Raw genomic sequence first — 26341 nt, forward strand, 5'->3', positions numbered from 1 at the left:
TGGCCATGCAATATTCTCTTCTTGTTTTTCTGATCTAATAAGGTATTATCAACCAGAAACTTTTTATTTTTTGAAAATTATTTATTAAAGCTGATGATCACATTAATCCAGCTTCCTCCCTGTGTCTCACGTACGCACATACCATTCCACTTCCAACTTGCGTAGTCGCCGAGTCAATTAAGCCGCAGAACTTGATCTGCATCTACATGAGAATACGATCGAAAGTGGACCACGTGAAAATCACAAAGGATCGCATGCATATGAATATTAATTAAGAAAATGATCAGTATAAATTTAATCCATACATGATTCCCCGCTAAAGCAACTAACTGAATTAAACTCCAAGAAACCAGAAAGTAGTAGTACCCTCTGATCAGCCCTCTCTCTACGACACAGTATCTTACAAAATGGATCATGCTCACGCTGCTGTTAAGTTGCAGAACATGTACCGGAGTTTTCGCCACCGGCGCATGCTAGCAGACACCATTATAATGGAGCTCTGGTAAGCGCACACATGCATATTATATGTGCATGTGTGTATATATATATATATATATATATATCTTTCTGTTTGTTTATTTATTGAATCCTAACTGAAAAATGAGGATGATAACGAAGGGGGCACGCGATAGACTTTGCCAGACTGAATATCAGTACGACTTTCTTCTTCCAATGCATGAACGAGAGAAGTTCCAATACTCGGTGGACTCGAATTGGCTTTAATGCTTCTGTGGTAAATCTCATGCATATGACTACATATATAGTACTATAATGTATGTAGGAGCTAGGGCTGAATATATAGTTAAAATTATCATTTCATTGTAACCAAAAAAAAAAAAAAAAAAAACACTCCTTGTTATAAATTTATAATCGGTGACAAGCTGCATTAACCTAATTTAAGTTTTTTCATGTGAAAATGGAACTTTTTGGGTAGGTGGGCAGAGGTGTGTCTGAAAATGACAAAGCGCAAATATTGGCTTTTCAGCATTGGATTGAAGCTGTAATAGTTTCTGCCCTAAGCCCTCCCTCTCCTCTTTGCGTATACTAGTTTTGACCATCGATCTCCTATTTCCTGGTATCACTATATATATGTGACTTCATCCATACTCATCATGGTATTTTGAACCGTAGATTGATCCACGGCATCGTTATGGACATTGCTTACGTTTGTACTACAACCAGTGGTGCAGGTCGAATGCTGGTAATCAGCCCTTTTTTTATTGGTAAGCCATTTCCCCACTTAAAAGGAATAGTTACTCATACCATGCACGCATGTTGCATATGAATTGCATGCAAACCGTGAGTGCAGCGTATAATTAAGCTTTTAGCGGACCAAAAATATATGAATTAAGAACGATTGCTATATATGCTACCAGAAAACCGACAATAAGCCAGAATAGGAAGGGAAAAAATTGTAAGAAACCTCTTATAAAATATTTCGTAAATTAAAATCAATTCGAGGGCGCCATTGTTAATTTGTTAGGAAGGCGCGCTTATGGTAGTAAGGGATTGCGGCAGTTCGTAGCTCAGAAGTTTTGATATTTTTGACTTTGCAGGTTGGATGTAGGAGATGGAAAAGTGATCGATCTCCCAGAATGCTCAAAATCAGTGCTTCAAGAACAGTGCGTGAAGTATCTTGGACCTGTATGTGTGCATCGATCCGCATGCATAAAGTCAGATCTACTGTGTATTAATTTGCTTGATAAATGAAGTACTTGAATTAAGGGCCATATGAACTGATCTCAGAGTGATTTGTTTTTTTGTTTTTTTAATTTTTTTTAATTTGGTGGAATTAGCTAGAGAGGAACCGATATGAATACATCGTTTCTGGGGGGAAAGTTGTTCATAAACAAAGTGGAGGCGATCTTCATACACAGCTTGAAGGAATATCGCGAGGCCGGGACAAGTGGATATTCGTTGTGAGCACCTCGGGGAGACTCTACGTCGGTAAGGTAAGAGATTATATTATTGCAAACCTGAAAAAGGCATATATATATATATATATGTATACGTGCGTGACAACTGACAAGCTGGTTAATTTCTAGCTACGTGTCAGTACTACTGCAACAGCTAGCATGTCATGTCAGGCACCATGCGTACTGTATATAATATGCTGGTTACATTTGTTATAATATCAAAAAACTAGTTACTTCTGAGATTCCTCTGTGATGATAATTTATACATGAGTACAACTCCCACTAGATCTCTCTCTCTCTCTCTCTCTCTCTAACACACATGATATTTGTTCATATCGTAAAGAAAGAAAAAGGCAGGTTCCATCATTCTAGCTTCTTGGCTGGAGGGGCTACAGTAGCTGCTGGAAGCCTAGTTGTAGAGCACGGAATTCTTAAGGTACGCGCAGTTCATACGGATTCATATATACATGGTTATTGGCGGTGCAAAATAAAGGGGCTTCTAAATAATGTATTTCATGTGTTTTGGTATGGCATATATCTAATCTCCTTAATTCGATTATTGCTGTGATATGTTTCAGTACATATCTGGATATAGTGGACATTATCGGCCAACGGACGACAGCATTTACCGGTTTTTATCCTTTCTTGGAGAACATGGAGTGAATCTTAATGGAGTCGAGGTAACTCTCGATCGACGTCTGTCTCATGACCATATTGTCTTCGGTTCCATGTATATACACACACACACACACACACATATATATATATATATATATATATATATATATAGTCCTGAAAAGGTTAATCCCAGTTGACAACCCAGAATATGTATGGATGGGCCTATTAATCCTAAAGGAGATCCATCAAAATCCTGAAAATAGTCGTTCCTTGATTCAAAGCTGGACTGTTAATTACTTTTTCCGGCATGAGTCACATGATACATGGATTTTAATCATTATATATCCGTGTTCGTGATAATATTAATCGTGTCCGTTCTTCGTAGTTTAGGTGCCATCAACTACTGTTATTTTATATATATAATGTGGCTTTTTCTTTTTTGCATGTTCTCAGATAGACAGGGTTACACCTGTAATTGCATGACTGTACGCATAGTGTATGTGGCGCTGGAGAGGAGTATGATCGTCACGATAGAGCGAGGTCCACAATTAAAGGGCCGAGGGAGATTGCTGCATGGAGTTCAAATAATATGTACGTACGCACAACATGGTTAATTAACTAATTAATTAGTGCAAAAGTGTTCAGAGACTCTCCAGATGTTTTATTAATAAAATTCAGTTTATGAGAGATCGTTTACATGCATATGTAAAGGCCAGCTAGCTAGCTAGCTCGGGCAGGTCAACATGTACGTACGTACTTCTTCAAGTGTGTTATAGTCCGATCGAGTCCGACTGGCTGTTTTGCAAAATAGCTGGTCTCCAAAGAAAGCTTTTAATTCTGAGTAATTAATACATTCGATCCATTCTCTCCGTCTGAACTCTGAAGTATAGAAATAGAAAATGTTCAGATAACAAGTAGTATGAAATCATTACCAGTGCTGCTCAAAGTACTTTAGGGCCTAGGCTGCTCTCAAATTAAGAAACTATATTAAGGTAAGCCCACCAAACCCAAAATCCTCAAATATCAGCCCAATATAATGGATCATAGGAGTCGGACCACTGATTGACTGGCCCAGCCTCTGACCACTGTGAAACGACAAAAACGGAAAAGGCACAGCTGTCGCATACAATCTTTAACCAGAGGATTACTTTTTGAAGTGTGGTCCAGTGCGAGATAACACGCACCCCCATTTCTATCCGTCTGGTATCACTATAAAGTACAATGTTACAATGCCTTAATTGTATTTTTTTCTTTTTAAAAATTATTTTAAAAATATTTAAAAAAAATACAAATTTTTTAATAATCACTTTCTTAATCTTTATATATAAAAATAAAATATATGAAAAAAAATATTTAAGAACATGAGAGTGCATTTTACTAAAGATTCGTTTGTTTTCAAGAGTTGAGATGAGATAAAATGAGATTAAAATTAAAAAGTTAAATAAAATATTATTAGAATATATTTTTTAATATTATTTTTATTTTAAAATTTAAAAAAATTAAATTATTTATTTTATTTTATATAAAAATTTAAAAAAATTATAATAATAAAATAAAATAAAATGAGATGTTTTTTAAAAACGACCAAGCCTAACATAAAAGCGTAAACTGAAAACTGAAACGCACTAGAATCAGCAAAATACACGTGGGCGTCATCCAAACAACCACGTAAACCGACTCTCACTTTGCATTGTTTTCCTATGCCTACGGGTGAGATTTTGCACGTGCAAGGTCGCCTACGTGGCCAAGCCCGATACGTGGCGCTCAGGGATACCGGGCCGCGAGTTTGCAAAGATGTCTGGTCATGAGCTGTCGTGACACGTGTCAGTCCGACACAGTCTCTAAAAAAACCAATTCCCCGAAACACAAACACACACGAACTCTCTCTCTCCCCAATACCTTACTGTTCTTTGAAGGAACGGCCAGTTCTCTCTCTCTCTGTCTCTGCATTTGAGCCATGGGTTCGGAGAGATGTTATGTTTGGAGCTCGTTGTCATGCTCATCTGCTTCTACGACGACCTCTTTGACGTGTGCGGCGGATGGTATGGTGAAGATGGAGCTGGAGGCTGCAGAGGCTCTGGCCGATTTGGCCCATTTGGCGGTGCAAGAGAGTGCTGGCAGTGGCTTGCGCAGGAAATGGGGGAGCAAAGGGAAACGGGCCGCGAAGCGAGTCAAGAGTGAGTCGCCGCCGGGTGACTCCGCGTTTAGGTTGAACCTGCTGGACTCGGTGCCAAGCTGCTCGGATCTGGCTGAGGTAATTAGTTTGAATTAGTTCCTACATACCAACTCTGAGTTCTCGTCGCTCTTATTGGTTTTGTCCTGTGTTCATGTTCGTGTTTGTCGGCTGCGTTTGATTTCAGTAGTAAAAGAGCTCTGAGCTGTGCGGTTCCAAACTTCCATGTAGTTATTTCCTTAAATTTGGTAAATTGTAAATAAGGGAAGTACAAAAAATACTTCAATAATCAAATTTATGATTTACATAATTCAAGGACGGGGGGTAGCTTCTTGGCTATATTTGATTTATATTGTATTTAGTGTTGAGGAATAATCCACATTACTGCCCGTGGACAAGATCTTGAGTATATTTATAAGGAATAGGTAATCATCTCTTTTGTAGAATCAGTTTTATAAGATGAGTTAGATCCATGAATTTATTTATAGTATTAGAGTTTGCCACGGGACGAATGGGGCCGACACTACTTATCTCATTACAAGGACCAGGAAAAATATTGGCCTGCACGTGAGGGAGGGTGTTGAAGAATAATTTCACATTGCTTGTGGACAAGATCTTGTGCATGTTTATAAGGAATAAATAATCATCTATTGTAAAACCGATTTTATGAGATGAATTAGTCTCATGAATGTCTTCATTTAGTTAGAGTTATTCTATTTTGAGCGCACCATCCACATGAATTAGATAGTATGTAAAATTCAAATTTTAAAATTTATCAAATTATTTCATGCAAGCATTTTATTGCGGTTTGAGAATATAATTTTTCATTTAGTTTTCATCAAGGGCCTGATAATATATAGATTCCAAAGATAATATCCACATTTAGAAAAACACTAACAAATACTCTTTCTTTTCTATTTTTGAATTTGACACTTATTATACTCTTACCCTCTTTTAAGTTAGTAAGAAGCCAAAAAGTGAATAAATAAATAAAAGTTAGTTAGAACCCTCTTTTGTATAATATGCCTTTAAATGTAACAAAAAAAAAAAGTGGAACCGAGATGATTTTGTATTTCTATTAGAATTTTGTAATAGTACAGGTGAGGGATACATCATAAGAACTTGAACTAGCCGCACATTTCACTGAAAATTATGGAGGAGTATTAATTATTAAATGAAAACCAATCAGATATGAAAAAGTGGAAATTGAAATGATAGAATCCGGCCTTTCCCTTTCATGGAGGTAAATAAATATACTTACTATCCGATTCACTAGGGGAGGTATACTGAACACAGACCCACTAAAGAAAAGACACATTAATGAATATGTTTCTACCTTAACTCATCTATAGGGATTCCATGGGAACGAATCTACAGGGCTATCACCTTCTTTGGCCAGATCTTCTAAATCTGAAAAGACGATCAAACTTAGCAGTTGAAATTTCTTGTTTAAAATTTCTGAATATTGAGCTAGACAGCTAACAAAGATGATACAGAATGTAGCAGTCCCAATTTTTCGAACAGTTCTCCTCACTTTTGTTTTATCATTAGGTTGTTAGATTTATATGTCTGTATTTGGTTGGCGAGCTAAGTAAAATCTGGATTGAAATATCTGTGGCACTGTCGTCACCAAGTCGCACTATTTTGTGCAGGACTTGAGAAATATTTTTGTTTATAGCAGGATCGAGCAAATGCAAGTCAGCAGCAATGTGAAAAGATACGCCCAATTGTGTTCATAGAACAAGAAAAGGCTAAGCAGGTTCCCGGCATTACAGAAGTGAAGCCTGAGCAGGATTCTGAATTGGCTAAACCAACTCCCAACTGCAACAGAAGTTATGCACCATTTGTTTTTCGTAAAACAAGACGAAAGTTGACTGAGGTAGTACAATTTTTGAGCTTTTCTTCAGCAGTGCTGTTCTGTTACTGCATCTTATTGAGCCTTTCCCGTTCAGGCTGAAAAGGAAGAACAGAGAATACGCAGGGTATTGGCAAATAGAGAGTCAGCTAGGCAGACAATTCGTCGTAGGCAGGTAAGCAACTAGAAATAGAGATAATGACCTTAGTGAGATCTAGCCTTATCCTTAATATAGGCCGAGAACACTTGAAATGCATTATTTATTGTTATTTTTATTTTTATCGTTATTATACTCCAAGTGGCACTTCTTACAGGCATTTACTGTATCTTTCTAAACTTATCCAGCATTAATAATGGACAGCCATTGTTATTCTTAAGTGTTCTCATTATGTTTTGGTAGTAATCTAGTAATCTACACATTGATCTTTCTATAAGCCTCATGCTTCAGTTATTTAACATAGATGATTCAAATCGCTTGACTTTGTCGAAGATTAGATATACAGTATGTATAATTGATTTCATGCTAATTGAAAGACATTCCTTATGTTGTATTACATCATTGCAATTCTTCCAAATGAAACACTGAAACATATGTTGCTACAAAGAATACCTAAGAAAGCCCATTTTACGTCACAAAATCATGAAAATCAAAATCCGGTATATGAAAATTGATGCCCTTACAAAAAAAATGGACTCTTTGCTTTTAGCCGCCACAAAGCTAAATACATGATTCATTCTGGATGCCAGCACCGCAAGCTAAATACATGATTTGACCTGCTTTTGGGTGCTTAAAGTAGGTGAAAAAAATGGTTTCTTTGTTAAGTCAAGTGAAAATATGCTAGCCATAATGTAAAAGTATAAGATGTGTCATCACCAATAAAAAATTACCAAATAATTAAGTTAGCTCTATAAGTGGTTTAAACGAAGTATTCCTTCCTCTAGAAGAATAAATAAACCCTTGCCTTTCTTATCAAACACAAACTTTCTAGTAATTATGTGTGAAAGCACAGGATTGCATTGATACGTTAAATTAATCACATCGTGCATACTGCATCATTGATGAAACAAATGCATTTATTATGTGGTAATGACTAATTTTTGTATTAAAAAATACTGTTTTGCTTCAACTAGACCTTAATCGAAGTTTGTTTTTTTTCTGAATTTCATGATATGGGTCCTGTCTGCAATGCTTTCATATTAAAGTTTTAGTGAGAATCATCCTCTTACTTTTTTCCCCTCCCTTGGTGGGCAGGCTCTGTGTGAGGATTTAACCAGGAAAGCTGCTGATCTAGCACGGGAGAATGAATATTTGAAGAGGGTAGGGAATAGTCCCCCTAATATATTCTTATATATCTTCTTTCACTTCTCTGTTTCTCTCTGATCACGGAGAAGGGCAGTTTACACCTCTTTTTTTTTTCTCTCTTTCTCTCTCACTTGTGTAAGCATCATCCCATTAATTTCATCATGTTTTGTGACATTTATAATGAGAAGGACAAGGAGTTGGCTTTGAAAGAGCATCAGTCCTTGGAGACCACAAATAAACACTTAAAGCAACAGGCAAGTTGTTGATATTTTGGGAATGTTTAATGTTGTAAGAATATCCACATATTTTGACATGCTCTCTGATTTTGCAGATGGCAAAGGTAAGAAAGGCTGTGGTTGAGGAAACTCCAGGTGATTATTCAGCAGATGTGGCAGCCTCTCTCTCTTCATCCAGGAACTGTCCGTGGCACTTGTACAACCACCCTCCATTACTGCCTGTTCTATGGCCTTCTGTCATTCAATCTTCAAATCGTGTTCAATCACGACATGGGAGGCAAAGTGCAATTGTCATTCCGTCAAACATGCCCATGCCAGCTGCTTGTAGGCCTGATACCTCTCAAGAACAAGAAAACCGCATAGATGTCAATGGGAAAAGAGCACCATTGTATGTATTGCCATGTCCTTGGTTCTTCCCTCTTCCTGGTCCTGGGAACAGACTCCAACCTCTGCCCTCTACTGGTATGAAATATGAACAAGGCGAAACTTCTCGTAGTAACCATAACTCCAGTTCATCTTCAAAATCTATTGCACATGTAGAAAACCGCCATTGCTCTTTACCCATTGAAGTAAAGACAGAAGCTTCAGGCTCATCAGAAGCCAGGCCTGCTAATGACTTGAATGAGACCCCAATTGGGTTCCCTCTGGATGGAGTTAGCCAGCATACAGGAGCTAACTCTGAGGAAATTCTCTATACACCTGCATCACTAGATTGTTCCCGACCTGCATCTACCATCAAGCACGAGAACATGTCCCAATCAGCCTATGCTCCCAATATTGAAACAACTTCTACAGCCCGTCTTATTGCAAGTGCTTTGCCAGAAAAGCAAGAATCAGCAGTTTTCCCAGGTAAGAAGCTAATTGATGCGGTTGCTGCAGCAGGAGTGAGAAAGAGGAGGAAGGAACTGACAAAGCTAAAGAATCTCCATGGTCGTCAATGTCAGATGCATTGTTGAGATTAAGTCAAGGTGAAAAATAGCAAAGTAGGTTGTGTATTTCTTAGTTTTTACACGGGCTTAGTGCCTATTTCTAAAGAAACCCTTGGAGCCAGCCTGCGGCACTTATCGATGACAATAGAATTCCTTTGAAGAGTTGCCAGCATGTAATCTGGTGTCCGTTTCTGAGACCGTTGCTAGGTTTTCTTTAGGTGAAATGTGATGTGAGCGGAAAATATGTTTGGGTCCACGTGTCAATCTTCAAAGGAAGAGAAAAGAGTGGTTATTCAAGAATGTGTTATTTTCCGAGTGGTTGATTTATTCAGGGAAATGCTGCGAGGAAATGAGCATGTTTAAATTGGAACGATGCTGTCATTTGCGATGGGCATCCAAAGAAAAAAACATGGTTCTGACGTGTTGTAATTATACTTAATGGCTTGTATTCCTTCTGCAGCCAGATCACGAGAAGAGTTAATTAATTGACGAGGTTGACTTTATGGTATTTAACCTCTCATTTTGGTTTATCCATACTGTTTCCATGTTCTGCAGGATTCTGGATTTCATTTTGTTATTTCTTTATAGGTAAATGAAGGGAAATCTCTCTCATTCTTAGAGGCATCTTTTTACCAATTAAATCATGAGTTACAGTAGAAAAAATTAAATGAACGAATTGGAAAACTAATTAGCAACTTGGTTACAGAAAGTGAAGCGGCTAATAACTAGCTACACGCATGACTACCACTAAACAGACTTATGCTAATGGCCTATAAATAAGGATATGGTTCGTCACACTGTGCTTGGAGTCATTCCACTCAAGTAAAGCTGACAGTAACTGCTCAGTTCCATTCCGCTTAAAACTGCCCTTCACTACGACCTTGAAGTTCATCTGTTCGTGTAACCTGCTAAACTTCAAAGTTGCTGGGGAAACTCTAATAGAAAGACCTCTTGGTGATGTCACCTTTGCCTTGTACACTGAGTTACCATTACCCATGTTGGTCACAGTCCGGTGGAAGGTGGCAAAAATGTCTGAACTCGCACCCATTAGCTGTGCATGCATTGTAGGGTAATTAAGGCCGTCAGTTCCTTGCGCAGGCTTAAACTCTGAGCAGTTACGTTTCTTTTTGCCTCCAAAAAGTAGAGCGAGGGATGTGCCGTTGTAGCCTTCCTTGCACAGGAAACTGGCATAGGAGCTGATGGAAATGTTATAGATGAGACCAGGGTGCACTGCCTGGACTGGATTTATCTGTCCTGATCCGGATCCCAGCGCGGCATCGTCGTCTTCAATTCTCATAGGGATGGCTACATGATGGAGGTGGAGAGAGAGAGAGAGATCAGAGGCATTAGAGATTGATTTTGACAATATTTTTCAAAGCATACTGTACTGTCAAAGTCGAGGAGAGATTGATCAAACAAACTTTTCACATTGCTGAGGCAACAAAATAGACTCAACAAATAGATTTTTGGTAAAAAAAATTTCGTTGCCGATAGATTAGATTGAGGCGATTTCTTCCTTTGTGGTGTCTAATCTGCTGCTATAACAGTCATCTGATCTAACTCAAGACAGATGAGCTATTAGCCATATTCCACAATATCGAACAGTTAATTGGACTTTGGAGAATTCGGCACTTGCACTTTTCTTTTCAAATGGATTACTTGGATTAATATATAAGATGCAGCCAGAATTTGGTTAAGAGAAAAGCAATTAATATTTAATTTACTGATTATAACTTGAAGGAAAACAAAAGGAACCGTAGGGCTAGAGGTAGATATGAACAGGCCAAACAAGTGACTCAAAGGAGTCCAAAACTTCAGAATATTTAGTTTAGGATCCGAGGTCTTACCAGTAGTCATGAGAGCAGACTTGATTGCAGCAGGAGACCAGTCAGGGTGGAAGGACTTGACATAGGCAGCAGCTGCTGCTGCGTGAGGGCAAGCCATAGATGTTCCTGATATTATGTTGAACACAGCATGCCGCTTATCAGTTGGGTCCCCTGTTACTGATGCCAGTGTTGAATAAGCAGCTAATATGTCTAGTCCTGGGGCAGCGATGTCAGGCTGTCCATTGGCAATTAGTAAATGAGAGAGAGAGAGAGAGAGAGAGAGAGAGAGAGAGAGAGAGAGAGAGAGCGCTGTGGGAGAGATATTACTTTACCTTAAGGATGTTGAGGTTGATTGACTGAGGGCCTCTGGAGGAGAAAGAAGCCACAAAAGGAGCACTGATGTTAAGAGTTCTTGTCTTTTGTATTACAGCCTGAGGGTTCCTGCAATCAATTCAACCCGAGGTACTAGAGATCAGTGGTCAATACTGTGAAGACCCGTCTTTGGTATTAGTCAGTAGTCAGGTTGGTTATAACATATGTCTTTGAGCATTTCTTGTAGGGTCGGGTTAATGGTGATATTTTCAGACACGGGCGTTGATCATCTCTTAGGAGATAATCTGCTGAGGCAGATATTTCGTTTCAAGAGAATCCAATGGTCAAATCCAGCACTACCACATCCCTTTATAGCTGCAATGGTGCCCTTCACAACAGGTATCTGTTTAACAGATACAACTCTGCTCACAATGACCAGACATCTTCTACAAAAACTCATGGAAAGCATACAATTCATTCTCTCAAACTAACACCTACTAAACAAACAAAGTTGTTCGCAACATCTGTCGTGGATCAACATCTTCCATGGGCCATATTCCTTTTTTTCTTTTGTTTTTCTTTAAAATAAGGTTTATTTTGTTTTTTGAAAATGGGTAGTGACTATATATATATATTTATAGTAGCACAGTTCAAGGAAAGTAAAAGCTGTATATTGATCTATTATGTGAAGGTGCACGGTATTGAAATTAACAAACATACTTGGTGGAATTAATGTACTGATCAATCTTTTTGCCATCCTTGGGGAGGACAAATGTCCCTGGGACTAGAGTGGTGAAGGCTATATCCGTCTCTTCATCAAGCACCATGATCGTTCCGGCACCACCTAACTCTTTGATGGTGTAATCAGGGCCGCTGCTTCCCTGACAGAACACGATCTTTCCCTTCACCTTATTCTTGTCTAGAGTCCCATAGTCACAGGCACTATCATGATCATTTCACACTCAAATTATTAATTGGATTCATCATCAACTTATAATTAATTATAATACTTTAAGAACCATTCAAAAAGTACGTGATTTTTAAATTTCAGCACCATTACAACTCAATCTGAAATCTCATACCTGGCATTCCCATAGAAATCTCCACTGATATTAACTGAATGGGCTCCACTTGTTAAAGGGTACGTCTTTTTCTTTGGGGTAAACGTATTTATAGCAATTCCCTGCCAACAAACGAATAAAACAATACCCTATAAGTGATGATCTGAAGCTTATTGCAAACACGGATCGAGAGAGAGAGAGAGAGAGAGATAGAGAGTTACAGAAAATTTCTCGCCACTACCCAGATTAACCTCCGTCTTGAATTGCCTATCAATGCCACTGGCAGCCACGGTCATGATCCAGGGAGCAACATTCTGCACCGTATAACTGTAAGGCCCATCGTTCCCGGCTGAGCACGAAGTCAGAATCCCTTTCTTCATAGCATGAAAAGCTCCAATGGCAATCGGGTCCTCAAAGAGGTCCCTGGGCGGACCTGCTATAGAGACCGATATCAAATCGACCCCATCAGCAATGGCTTCGTCAAACCCTGCCAAGAGATCCATGTCGCTGCAACCGACGGACCAGCATACTTTGTACATTGCTATACGCGCTGATGGTACGCCACCACGTGCCGTGCCTTTGGCTATGCCATACAGACTGGCGCCCCTGACATGTACGCCGGCTGCAGTGGAGGAAGTGTGAGTACCATGGCCATCGTTATCCACCGGACTAGGATTCCCCATATCAGGGTCGCTGGCGTCCAGGTTGAAGTATTTTGCACCTATCACTTTTCTGTACGTAAGCCCACGAGAAAAAAAAAAAAAAAAAATTTGAGAAAAACTATACATCAGGTACGTGGCTGGTTTGGATGACAGGACAAAATATAAAATTCTCTTCTCATTTCATCGTTATATTTTTTTCAAATCTCCGTATAAAATATAATAACAAATTTAATTTTTTCAAATTTTAATCTAACTTTTTTAAATTTTAAAACAATAATAATATTAAGAAGAATACACGTGGCGTGCTAAGACTAGCAGAATGACTCAGAACAATAAGTTTACCTATTGCAGCTAGTGAAGTTGGCACCCTTGACACATTTGCCCTTCCATTTAGCTGGGATTGGCCCGTAGCCTTTATCGTTAAAACTTGGAGATTGAACCCAAATTCCTATGAAAATAATAGATCATAAAACGTTAAAGTTGGTTAATTTTTGTCTGAGAGAAACTCCCGTATATCTATGGTGTCGAGGAGGAAAATATTTTAAATACCAACCTGTATCCAACATGCCAACAATGATATTGCTTTCTATTACGGAGTTTCTTTTTTTCAATGTTGTGGGCATTCCCAAGAAATCCCAAGATCTCGTTGTATGAAGTTGGCGCAATGTGTTTGGAAACACCGATACAACTCTTTCTTCATCTGCAAGTCAATTCAAGCTTATATATATCTAGTGTATATATATCAAAGAAAATGATAACATCATCAATCTTGGGACTTGAGATCTCGGGCTTAATTTCTTTTTATATATACAAACCTGATAATCTCTTTACTTCCTGGGGCAATAGCCTGGCTGCGAACCCATTGAAGCTCTTTCCATAGCTATATATTCTGGATTCTCTAGCTACTTTCTCACTGCAAAAATTAAATATCAGTTAATAGTACTGCAGAATGATTAGAAATTTAGAATTGCTCACTGAAAAGAATTTAACAATATTGCAAATAGTTTGAAGCAAGGTTCCGATCCAGTACTCTCCAATCGCCGTGGAAAGCAGGTTGTGGTGATCGTCCATGGCCGAAGTTTTTGCTCCAGGCCGGAGTTCTCCCATGTACACGATGTACGGCTGTTGTTAATCAAAAGTTAGTTTTCAAATTCATACTGTTTTTTCAACGAAGAGAGAGAGAGAGAGAGAGAGAGAGAGAGAAAGAGAGAGAAGGATTCAGCTACAGTCCAGTTGGTCAACCAATCACTAGTCCATTCCATGCATGCAGAGAAGTGCTCAAACTCTAAAGATGTACGTACGTACCTTTCTTTCATGGGCATTTGGGCCACGGGCCAACGATATCGTTACGAGATGGAGACTTAACACAAGCACCAGCATATTTTGCAACATCTTTTGTTGTAATATCGACAGTCTCTCAAAAGTAAAGGTAGTAGGTGGTGTTTTCCTCAGAGTGATTGGGAGTGTAAGATCAGCTTATATATAACTGTACATCACTGCTCCTGCGTTATATATGATGCTACGTACGTAGTTCTTACCTCACTGATCTCTGCGAAAAGTATGCTGAGGAACCAGATCATCTTGACTGATGAACGAACATAGTGGCAAGAGAATACTTTCTGTTTCAGATCGAGAATATGGTGGCTTAGATTTTGGATCTTCGGTCCATAAATAGCAAGCTAGATTCATTCGCGTGAAAGTGAGAAAGCAACTAACCAAGAAAGAGACTTTTTCACGGCCAGCTCCCACTTCAACTACGGCCAATAGTACTACACACAATTAATTAGGTACGCACGTACGTATAACTTGCATGGTCCTGCCTCAAAATAATCTAAATCTTATATGTTCTTAATTTATCACGTAAATTTCTTTAGTTATATATTGACAGACATTTTTATATAAAATGAGTCATTTGAAATTTATCACGTAATTATTTATTACTGTCTAATATTGTTCACATAATAAAAGAGTATGGATTTTTTAATCTTAAATATGTTTTATTCTCCATAAATCATATACATGCGGCCCAATATTTATAATGAATGTGATAATTAATGTTCTTCATTAGTTAAAAGGACGTTGAGATCAATTTACATATTAAATATTCTTATTTTTTGTTCTACATTCAAACTTAAACTTACTGTATACTTATATACACTTTTAACTAATCTTTGATTTTTTTTGTATCTACAAATTTTTATAAGAGAAATTATTTGTATAAGTCTCAAATAGAACTCAAAACCCTTATAAAAAAGTACACCGCATCTAAAAAAACGTAGAAAAAACTATTTTTTATTAGTGCACGAGACCCATTATTTTATAAATAACTTATATAAACTCATCTATTTGAAGTTTGTATCCAAGGTTACTTTTTTTATAAAACCTTCTGCCCCAATGCATAAATCCTGCATACAAACAGTCAATGATCAGTAATATTACAGTTCACGCTTGACAGTACTACCAGACAGCTAGCCAACGAGTTTAATGTTGTACAACAATATCCATATCGTTATACGTACGTTCAGAGCCAATTACTCCTATATATGAACGGTTTCCACAGATGTATAAGCACCGCCGGTCAAGACGGTTCCTCCTTGATCATCAATTGAGTATCCGTACGTGCAATTAGTCAAATGGTTACATTCACGAATTATATTGGCAGAAATTATTTGTATAACGAAAAAAGAAAAAGGAAGATCTAATGTACTTTAAGAACAGCTGCAGATCAAGAAAATTAATTTGTACTTCCCTTAAATGCTAGCAGCTTCCTCCGCATGAGCATTAATTAATAATGTTTTTCCAAATTACGATCTGCATTCCTATCTAGCTCAATCGGATTTATACAAATTATTATTGTATATATAATTAATTATATATTAATTATGCATGCATGTAACCGAGCTGAAAAATCGTGTCCGTGGCCCTGAAGTGATTACCATGCATGCACCAATGATCGACGGGGAAACCGTAACCTTGGGGCCATTGCCGCAATCCTCAGCACGCCGAGCCCGTTGGATTCTCTGCTACGTTCATGGTCCTCATCGTCGTTCATTTGGCACGTTCATCCATAAAAAAATCTTTCCCCCATACGCGCGCGCGCCCATGGTGATTCTCAATATATATTCTTTCTACTTCTCGGGGTTTTTTGGGGTTTTGCGTTTCGAACCTAGAGTACCATTCCCCTGGCATGCTGAGGTGTAACAGAAAATGTAATGCCCTAGCTAACTTAGCTAGGTTAATTAATAACCACATAGCGAACTTTACTTGATCTCCATTAATGTACAGAGACTGTTATCAATGGAAAAGAAAAGGAATTCGAAAGATAGGCCTGACAGTACAACATCTTTTAAGACTTTAAGTTTAAACACATGACACACACACACATATATTTATATATTGGAAAAGTGAACGAAATCGGCCACTCACTTTGGCAGGGAGGGTATTCTTTATATATTAGATCTAGTTAGTAGCTAGAATAGAGAGTGGTTCACTTTAGCACGGAAAAGTGAACCACTCGAAATTATATATTCAACATGTTTAAGTTAGTAGAATATTCATGAAGATTCTTTCTTTCTCTGTTCTTTTTAGTTTTAATTTGAAGGTGTGTCGGATTACGCAGGTCCAAGCTCCAAACAAAATGGTATAATATAGGCGGAAAGAGAAGAAAACTCGAGTGCAAACAATCTCCTGACCTTAAGATCGGTCCTATAAATATATATATATATATATATGTATATATATATATATATATATATATATAATTGCGAACAAAAGTTCAAAGATAGAAAAAAAGAAAGTTACACGATCACGCGATTCACGCGATCAGATCGCGCGAGCAGATGCATACGGTCAGATTATTGGCTTTCTATGCATGATCATCATGCATCATGCGCTATTATATTAGCTCAATTAAGATCATTCATTGAATCCCAAAAAAGCCATACAAGACATGAGATCATGAGAAAGATCTTGCATTAACTACTTACTCTATTTTTCTTAAATAAAAAGAAAAAACATGCATTTAGAAACAAATAATTGCTGTTAATTATATATGTTCAAATTAACGACACGTCGATGGATGGCACTTCGAACCTAGACGATCATCAATCACAATATGATATATATAAGGAGTAACCATTAAAATATTTTTAACGGTTTTTGATTCCTTACTCAATTTATCAATAATACTATTATATATAAATCTTAAATATATAAATCGCATACAAACTCTTTATAAAAAGTGAATCTAAAAGTACAGATTATTTCTCATTCATCGATCATGTCAGACGACTTTTCCCACCCAATACTTCTCCCCAAGACTTCATCGGTCCAATGGTTACTTTTAATAAAAGTAGGAATATTGTAGGATTTGTAGCAAGTCCTGATCGATCGCCAAATAACCTAACCTAATTATGCGGACGTTTGTCAATTTTTAACAAAAACTTGACAACTGCTTCTAATTATCACTTCAAGAAAAAACCGTTTATGCGGCTAAAAAAAATTGTGGCCAGCAACAATTAGACAGCAAAAGCGGTTTCTTTTATTGTATCCATGTTTTTCTTCTATAGAGCGAAAAAATTACTACTAAAAAGTCTATTTGCTACTATAATATGCCGCCGCAAATAGAATCGTCAGATACAACCTCGACATAGCACGTTATGAATCTTTGACGACAGCTATATTTGCGGCGATTGTTAACCGCAGCAAAATGTCATGATAAAATCTTACGCGAATTCCCCTTCTTTCTTTTTCCCATTATTTCTTTTCCTTCTCCCCATTTTTTCTTTTCCCCCAGCTCGATACTCCCTCTCTATTCTCTGTGAGTTTGTTGCCGCCCTTCCTAAGCCATGCCTGCTGCCGTGCCATTGCCACCTCGCTGAGGAGGTGAGTCTCTCAATCCTCCATCTGTTTCTTTCTCTATCTTCTGCTCTATATGTGCGCATATCTTTCTCTCTCTCTCCCTCTCCTTTATCTCTCTCCATCCGTTTCTCTCACTCTCTATTTCGCCCTAATTATCTCTCTCTAGATTTTATCATCGTATGTGGGGGATCTCGACCAGAATGTGGATGAGGGGCTGCTGCTCAATGAATGGGTCTGTGTTTTTCAAATTTTTTCCCTCCCATTTTAGGTATATGTATTGCAAGCATTTCATCTGAGCAAAGTGTTATTGCCTTCATCTATGTTTATTTTGATTTCATAGATTTGGAGTTCCTGTGTACTGTTTGGGTAAGTTTGCTTTTTTTTTTTGGATATTCTCCATGATTGATTGTGAATCTACTGTTACAAATTGATTGTGAATCTGCTACGAATTGCAGTGCTTTATCTACATTAGAGACTTTTTGATGTTGAAGGATGGGTTTGGATTAGTTTTTAGACACTGATTTAGAATTGATTTGGGGTTTTTGGAGTTTTGTCGAATGTTGTTTTGGGAGATATACATCTGAGAGTTCATGAAAGTGGGTTTTATCTGGTTTTAGTTAATATAGGGTTTTATCTGATTTAACCCTTAAAATTTTCTCAAAGGAAACCTTTGAAAATATACTATTTTTACATCTTCTATGAAAGTAATTCCAATAAATAACAAGGACATGAAGTGGATACTAATGAACATGGGAAGCTACTGCATGCATCTGCCAAATATTTAATATAATTTCCTTCTCCATGGATTTTGGGATTGTGCTAGCTCTAGCTGCAGTGAAATATTGAATTCACATGTAATCAAATAAATGCACGCTGAGGAGGGTAGTAATCTCTAGAAATTAAGGTTGTTGCCCATTACTACACTTGATCAGGCTCATGTGCAGAAATGTAATTTCTAGCAAGCATACACTTGGGTTCTTGGTGACTTCTAGGACCCTCTAATCCGTGGTTTGTGTGTACTAATCTTTGTAGAGTTTAATGCCACTCTAGAGCCTCATGTTTGGATCCTAACATAATTTGGCTCTAACAGAGAGTTTTAGAGTCTCAAAATGTTACAACCAGCCCTGTGGTGGTGGAATTTCACCCAATATATACAACTCCAATACATGTTGAGGATATTTAGGAAATTTGAGAGACATTACAAGGATGAAGATCAGGGTCTAAATAATGACTTCTATTGGGTCACAATGGTAACTAGTCGCACTATGGTCTCAGCATATTGGACTGCTGTAGTATTACAACACTGTCTAAGACCTATTGGAGGATTGGTTGTATGGAGAGATAAAGGCCGTAATTTTATCAAATAAAGAGTAAGTAATACCATCTTTTGCTACCCAAATCATGGGGCACCACAAATGACAAATGATGATGTTCTCACTACTTCCCAAAAGCAGAACATGATCTTGAGGATGTAGCCAAACTACCCTCGCTAAGGAGGTGAGTCTCTCAATCTAATTTTGCTGGTTTGGATCTTGAGACTTTCATTTTACTTTTGTTTTCTCTTGTAATTCTTGTATAATTTTGATGATCTTAAGGATTTTGAACAAACAAGACTTTGGTTTAGGCTCTATAGTGTGTAATATATAACAAAATAAGTTGGTTTTTTTTAATGTTTGTATCATTCAGTTTTTATGTTGGAGCCTAAAGTTTTATGTTTGTTTTGGTTGGACTCATTGCATTCTCTCAGACTTTTTCATTCAAGAATCATAAACAAGAGGTTCAACATCTAAAAAGACATGCAATTTTGTTGGTTTAATGTTTGTATCATTCAGTTTCTAAGTTGTCGTGACTATATGTGAAACTCATATGTGCACATTATAGCTTTGATGTTGTTTCTTTTATTCATCCATTGCATTTGTTTACACAGAAATCATGTAGACCAGATGCTAATTTTGAGCCAACAACTAATGGATGAAATAAATTTAACCGGAAGCAAAACTTATCTAAGATTGCATTTGGTGAATCTATTGCAAACATATTTCTAAGGATGTTTTGTCAATGATACGGATGAAATCTATGGCATGTCATGTTTGCATCTTTAACTTTTATATGATGTTTACTTTTTAGAGGACATTTAGTTTTATTCTTTTGGTTAATTTTTTTTTGTGCTTGGATTTTTATTGATTTTCCTTGAAATATAAAATTAGTGCATGGCTTGGATTTTGATGAATACGGTTTTATGCATTTATATATATATATATATATATTGGGATAATTGTTCTTTGCAGTGAATTAGGATTTGCCGCAGATATTTTTTTAAATGTTTATCATTATTTGCAGTGAATACTACTCGCCGCAAATAATTGTTTCTGGAAAACTAAGCTAGCAGCAAAAATGCTTCTACCTCTCGTAAAAAGTATTATTTTCGATGAAATGTTTTCATGGCAAAAGATATCCTATATGACGAAATCCAAAGGTCACCTTAATTGATCAACACATATGATTTATTCTCGGCCAATTTGCCGCGAACGAATTTCGGTTGGGTGAAATGTTTTGCGGCAAAAAGTATGCTTTTTGCGGCGAATAGTACTCACCCCAAAAGGGAAAATTTTTTGTAGTGCATTTAAGAAATTAATATGACTAATTAGGTAGCTAGGGATCGTTGATAAATTAAAAATCAAGTGGAAAAAAGAAAATCAGAATATGATCTAGGGACTAATTATCATGTACCTAACCTAAGTAATAATTACTCTTGAATTATATATATATATATATATATATATATATTAAAAGTCTGCTCTAATGATTCCAATTAAGGTCAATTGTTTGGAATTATTTTAAGGCAGCGTTGGGTCTAAAATTTGGGCCAACTTGTACATAGGGTGGTAAAATTCATCAATAGATATCCAAGGCTCAGGCAGTCTCACATATCAATGTAGTAATTGGCATTCTTTCATCTTTAATCAATTGGTTCCTATGGTTATATAGATGTACTGAAGCTCAAATGGAAGAGATTGTTGAAACAAGAGAGCAAGTGTTTAATAAAGTCAAGAATTTGTTGGCTCAAATTATCCACACAAAAAAAGAATAAGTCATTCATTAAATGCTCAGATGATGTGATTTTATAGCAACTAGGTCTAATGAAGACGCTTGTACAGAGAAAGAATATTCAGGGTTTGAAGTGGATGCGCCGAACACATGGTTTTGTGAAACTTAATGTTGATGGAAGCAATCTTGGTAATCCAGGCAGAAGCGGAGGTGGTAGTATTCTTCGAGATGCGGATGGCAAAATGATCTTTGCTTTTGTTAGGTTTTATGGTATAAATTTCAACAGTGTTGCTAAGATCAAAGCCTTCTCAGATGGTCTCAGATTATGTGCTCAGATGAATATAACCCACATTGAGGTTGAATCTGATTCAAAACTTGTGGTTAATTGGTCGGAAAAAGATGGGTAAGTTCCTTGAAAGAGTTAGAGGTACTGAAACGAGGCATGATTGACAGCTCAATGGAGGGTGGTGAGGCTACATCTTACTTTTAGGGATACAAATCACATTGCTTACAAATTAGCCAAAATGGGCACTAAAGGTATGGCCTTCTTATTTAATAATAAAAATAATCTTTCCAAAAACATTATGAGAGCTATTCGCATGGATCCACATGTTTCCTTTTAATTCGCTATCAATAAAGGTATGCTACAAGTTTTCTTTATCTTGATTTTCATGCAGGTATGTTATCTTATTTTGGTTTTTTATTTATTAAAATTTTGCATTTAATATTTTATATAATGTTTTGTGATTTTACTTTGGGTCTTGTATTTTTTTAATACCTGAATTTGAATATATTTTTTTATTATTTGTAATCATCAGGCGTTCGGTTGATTTTTTTTCTATTATAAATTAGAATTGATATACTCTCATCTTCTTAATATATATATATATATATATATATGTATGTATGTATATTAAAATCATTTCACATCTCCAAAAAGGATTGATGACGACTTGATCATGAACCTCTGGTCCGATTAGATCAACAATTCTCAGTTGAATGCTAAAGTCGCGTATCCTACAAAACAAAGATGTGATCTGATGAGTGGCCGGGATTCAGGAATATTTGTCCTCTGTAATCATGAGGCCGGCACACTAGTACTCTAATTAATTAGTGGCAGGTCTCCCGAAAATGAGAGGCTAGTGATGATAGGAGTTGGATACCTGGTCATGTCACGTACATTTATGCATGCATGGGCCATTATTGTATCATGATCATCATCATGTAGTTAGAGGATCTGTTTCCGTGTAGCATCCAATTAATTACAACTTTACAACGTACAAAACTTCTAATAGATTATAATCAAACTGTTTTGTTCTGGCCAGGGATTAGTACCGACTTCACTTAAGTTTCAATGATAAATTCTGGAGTAATATTAGAGAGAAATTATTATAACAGTATATATTTTACACTCATTACATGACTGCTTTTAATTTTTTATTTTTTTATTTTATATTTAAGATATGTGTGGTCTAGATGATGCCACATTAATATACAAAATGGTTATTCTTAACAGTAACTTCTATCCATATTTATTTTAAATTCTAGAGTTACCAAATTATAATCAATATATGGCTAGCATGCGGAGGCTAATTCGAATTTTAATTGTTTGGTGAAATGCCAAAAGCTAGCTGTAACTGGCAGCATGCATGTAGTCGTTCTACATGCCAGATACGTGCGCATATTATATATTCCCAGATAATAATCTCATTGTAACACGTGTGTGGAGCATGAGATAAAGATACAAAATTTTCATCTCATTTTATCTTATCATTACAATTTTTTTAAACTCTCACACAAAATATAATAAACAATTCAATTATTTTAAATCTCAATTCAATTTTTTTAAATTTTAAAACAATAATAATATTTTAAACTTTCATCTAAAATAAAAAATTCTCATCTCACAAACCTAGGGTCTTCGGTATTCATTAGTGGGGTTGCAGTAAACATAATCCAAGATTAAAGTTCCAAACAACAATTAATGATGCGTTTGGATGTTAAACTGAGTTGAGTTAAGTTAAGTTCTCTATGAATAGTAATGAGTTGAGATAGTGTAGTGAGTTATGTGGAGCTCACCTAAGATGAGTTTAAATGTGTTTGTATATTAAGATGAATTTAAATGTATTTAGAAGAAGTTAAAAAAGATTATGGATCACGTGTGTAAAGAAGTGAGTTGAAAAAGGTTGTGGTCCTGTAAATTTTACGTGTAAAGAATTTTTGAATTGAAATTAATTTAATAACTTAAAAGTTGAGTATTTAAATATTAAAAAAAGTCTAAAGCTAAACCAAACTCAGCTAAGTAATATATACACACGCACATACATATACACAAGAATCACACGATCGAGTACACGCTTTATATATTAATTTATATATATTCATATTCCTCGCAACCTAATAAGTCAAATTTTGGAGCTTATGAAGTGCACTAAAATTGGCAGAACGTCTAAAAGATTCCATGAAGGAATGTCTTATATATCTCTACCTGCACTGTCAAGAAACACCAGCTACACAATCATACGGTACAACAAGATAAAAGTCCGGCCGACTCCAACCTGCAGACGTGTTTCTGGTACTTGATATATGTAGCCCATGAACTTGACCATAAAATCCCACGTCACATTTCTCTCATACACTAAAACCTGATACTTCATTGTTGCTCAGCTACACACAATATTTTCAATCTTCAGGAATAAAACTTAATACAGATAGATATATTTGTGAATTATAAAGGTGTTTCTGATCTTTCCCGTACCAAGACCGGTAGTCCGCCTCTAAAAGAGGAGGTGAGCCCGGGAGAGAACAGGGGAGAGCGGCCCGGTGTCGCCAAGTCGATGTGGAATCTCCTAACCAATGAAAGAGCGAGACATTTTAGCTCCACCAGAGCCATTTCTTTGCCCAAACAGACCCTAACTCCAGCTTGGAAAACTGGGTACTTAAAAGGGTTTGCTGGAAAGAATACACCATCCTTCAACCACCTTTCTGGCCTGAATTCTAAACAATCTGGACCCCAGATTTCTTCAATCCGACCCATTGCGTAGGGATGGTAAGTAACCCTAGTGCCTCCCCTCACATACGTCCCATCAGGAAGGACATCATCCTCTTGACAAAACTTTGAATCGTATTGTATCGGAGGATAGAGTCTCATACTCTCATAAACTGCAGCTTGTAAATAATGGAGCTCTCGCAGCTGTTGGAAGCTTTTGAGCTCCTGGTTTGCTCCGATGACTCGGTCTGCCTCGAGCCGGATTTCTGACTCCACGTGCGGGTGGTTTGCCAATAGCCAGAAGAAGCTAGTCAAGGCTGATGCAACAGTGTCACGGCCAGCTAAGAGGAAGCTTATGACGATGTCTCTCAGATATGGTTCATCATTTACAGCGCCCATGAACCGGGACAAAAGATCTTTATGATTGGAAAATCCCAGTGTCCGCTTCTGCCTTATGACCTCCTGTGCCAAGATGTTGATCACTCTAACAGCTTCTCTTAATTTCTTCTCACTGCCTATATTGAGCTTCCGTTTGATCTTCCATAAAATCGGGGACACAGACATGGCTCTCTCAGCAGACAATTTTGATGCAAGGTCAAAGGAAACAGCGAATTCAGACATGGGTAGTGACAACTCGAGGCAGCTAGGGTCCAACCCAAATGAGAATTGGCATATGCAATCAAAGGAGAATCTTCGAAACACGTCTTGTAAATCCAAAACTCCATCCTTTTTGCCTGCAACCAAGTATAAAAGAGGGACAAGTCGGCTTTTAATCTCGCAATTGAAAATATTGAATGCATACGATACTATGGAGGACTTGTTGAGCTCTAGATTCGCCATCTTTCTCTGGAAACTCCATAGGTCCCCGTCCACGTTGAATATACCTCGACCCAGAAAGTCACCCAAGATCGTGGAGAAAGGTTTGCCTTTTGGGTAATTCTCAAATCTTGTTCTGAGCATATACTCGACATTATCGGGGTTAGCAGTGATCGTGTTTCGGAGAACATGTATGTGGATGGTTTTACTAGGAGAGTTTTTCAGAAGATGAGCGTACCAATCACAAAGATTATCAAATTGTTTGGACCAATTCGACGTGAGATAACTATGACAAATCTCACAGTTGCACCAAGGCTTTAGTCTAACCAGGTAGAGCAGGAGAGAATTGCATATTACGAAAGAGAATACAAGAAAACAATAGCGGGGTTGAAGAAACTGCGAAAACCAGGAAGCTTCAACTTCAAGATCCATCAACAGAAGGAAAAAAAAAACGAAGGAAAAAAAAAAACAAAGTAACGGGGGAAGGAGAGAGAATAAATTATACCGAGAGAGACAAAAGACGGACGGGAGGTTTATGTATTGGACGCTATAATTATATATTGTCGGAGAAGTGATTGAGTTGATCAGCGGTATATATATATTTTTTCGTTTGCAGTGGCCATCATGTAAAACTAGAAAATAGAAAATAATAATAATAATAATATAAGAGCAAGTAAAACCCGTGCGCAAAAGAACAGATTCAATTATTTCTCGAGTAGTATTACTGTGCCGTCCTGCTGTGAGGTGTGTCTATTAGTATAAATTTTATTTTATTTTTTATTTTTTTAATATTTTTAAAAACTAAAAGATACATTAAATATTTTCTTAATTAATAAATAAATAAATAAATTTTAAAAATAAAATAAATATATGAGCACTCAAAATGAATAAATAAAATGAAGCGGATATATTAATAATATTGTTTTATTACTAGATGCCACTTCTGCGTCACATAATGTAATTTGGGAAGAATGACAACGTGATTTGGTTGATCTTATCCGTACCAGTTTGTCTCTTCCTTATACCACAGAAATTGGGTGCATATATATATTAGTAAACGTAAACGGATATTTTGTCGATACAATTCTAATATTATCAATTCTGTAAACTATGACTATATATCCATACTAATTACATAGATCAAAAATTGAAGAATTATTATTTTCATTAGTTTTAAAAAATTGTTAGAAATATTAATTAGAACAAAAATGAGAGATGGTATTACGAATTCCTCCAATTCTAATATTATATTCGTTAAAATCTATACATGTAAATACAATATTCTAACTACTTCACCACCTGCATGGTACTCTTTTTAAGATAGCAAATGTTGTAATTTATTTTTGTTAACGTGAAGAAAACAAACGCATGCCTACTACATGAAGAAATTCCTCATCATACAGAGTTATTTTCATTGAGACCTTTTGAGGTCAGTTTTTGTACATTCCAAATCACAAAGTATTGCGGCATATTTATAGAGACTTATTACATGTCAGAGAATTATTCCGGCTAGAGAATATTTCATAACAGAATTTGTTACAAGAGTGATCCAGAGAATTTCATTGTGCCTTTCCCTTTCTGTTGTACCGTGTCACTGCTTCTAGAGCCTTCGGGTATTTGTGTGTTTTCATGCTCTGCATTATTCTTCAAGCGGTACCATGGCAATGGTGAGACTTGATCGCAGTAGATTGAACCGAGTCGTTGAAAGTGGTTTTGTGAGAATATCAGCAAGCTGAT

At 36.8% G+C, this 26341-nt stretch overlaps 4 protein-coding genes across 5 annotated transcripts; 2 read left to right on the forward strand and 2 right to left on the reverse strand.

Annotated features, from left to right (window-relative positions):
* The first annotated feature begins 407 nt into the window (after window positions 1–407).
* LOC121267907 (IQ domain-containing protein IQM3-like) lies at window positions 408–3017 on the forward strand. The gene is made up of 9 exons (XM_041172011.1): window positions 408–502; window positions 619–733; window positions 935–1000; window positions 1132–1223; window positions 1557–1644; window positions 1797–1952; window positions 2260–2352; window positions 2495–2596; window positions 2988–3017. Exons 1-9 carry the CDS (start codon window positions 408–410, stop codon window positions 3015–3017), a joined length of 837 nt encoding a protein of 278 aa, XP_041027945.1.
* Window positions 3018–4395: 1378 nt separating this feature from the next.
* Window positions 4396–9550, forward strand: LOC121268576. 2 transcript variants are annotated; one of them, XM_041172902.1, is made up of 6 exons: window positions 4396–4788; window positions 6386–6586; window positions 6660–6737; window positions 7815–7880; window positions 8054–8119; window positions 8197–9550. In XM_041172902.1, exons 1-6 carry the CDS (start codon window positions 4492–4494, stop codon window positions 9055–9057), a joined length of 1569 nt encoding a protein of 522 aa, XP_041028836.1. In that variant the 5' UTR covers window positions 4396–4491; the 3' UTR covers window positions 9058–9550. The 2 variants fall into 2 exon arrangements, with proteins under 2 accessions (XP_041028836.1, XP_041028837.1); XM_041172903.1 differs by having other exon boundaries at window positions 6389–6586.
* A 69-nt stretch (window positions 9551–9619) lies between these two features.
* LOC121268575 (subtilisin-like protease SBT4.15) lies at window positions 9620–14375 on the reverse strand. Its single transcript, XM_041172901.1, has 11 exons — window positions 14197–14375; window positions 13922–14013; window positions 13707–13804; window positions 13445–13591; window positions 13234–13339; window positions 12451–12961; window positions 12251–12351; window positions 11889–12110; window positions 11189–11297; window positions 10878–11091; window positions 9620–10335 (listed from the first exon to the last, which is right to left on the reverse strand). Exons 1-11 carry the CDS (start codon window positions 14281–14283, stop codon window positions 9788–9790), a joined length of 2235 nt encoding a protein of 744 aa, XP_041028835.1. The 5' UTR covers window positions 14284–14375; the 3' UTR covers window positions 9620–9787.
* Window positions 14376–23164: 8789 nt separating this feature from the next.
* On the reverse strand, window positions 23165–25154 carry LOC121268577 (cytochrome P450 94C1-like). The gene has a single exon (XM_041172904.1). The coding sequence runs from the start codon at window positions 25034–25036 to the stop codon at window positions 23528–23530; it is 1509 nt and encodes a 502-aa protein (XP_041028838.1). The 5' UTR covers window positions 25037–25154; the 3' UTR covers window positions 23165–23527.
* Window positions 25155–26341: the final 1187 nt, after the last annotated feature.

Source organism: Juglans microcarpa x Juglans regia, chromosome 5S (assembly GCF_004785595.1).
Source record: "Juglans microcarpa x Juglans regia isolate MS1-56 chromosome 5S, Jm3101_v1.0, whole genome shotgun sequence".
NCBI lineage: Eukaryota > Viridiplantae > Streptophyta > Magnoliopsida > Fagales > Juglandaceae > Juglans > Juglans microcarpa x Juglans regia.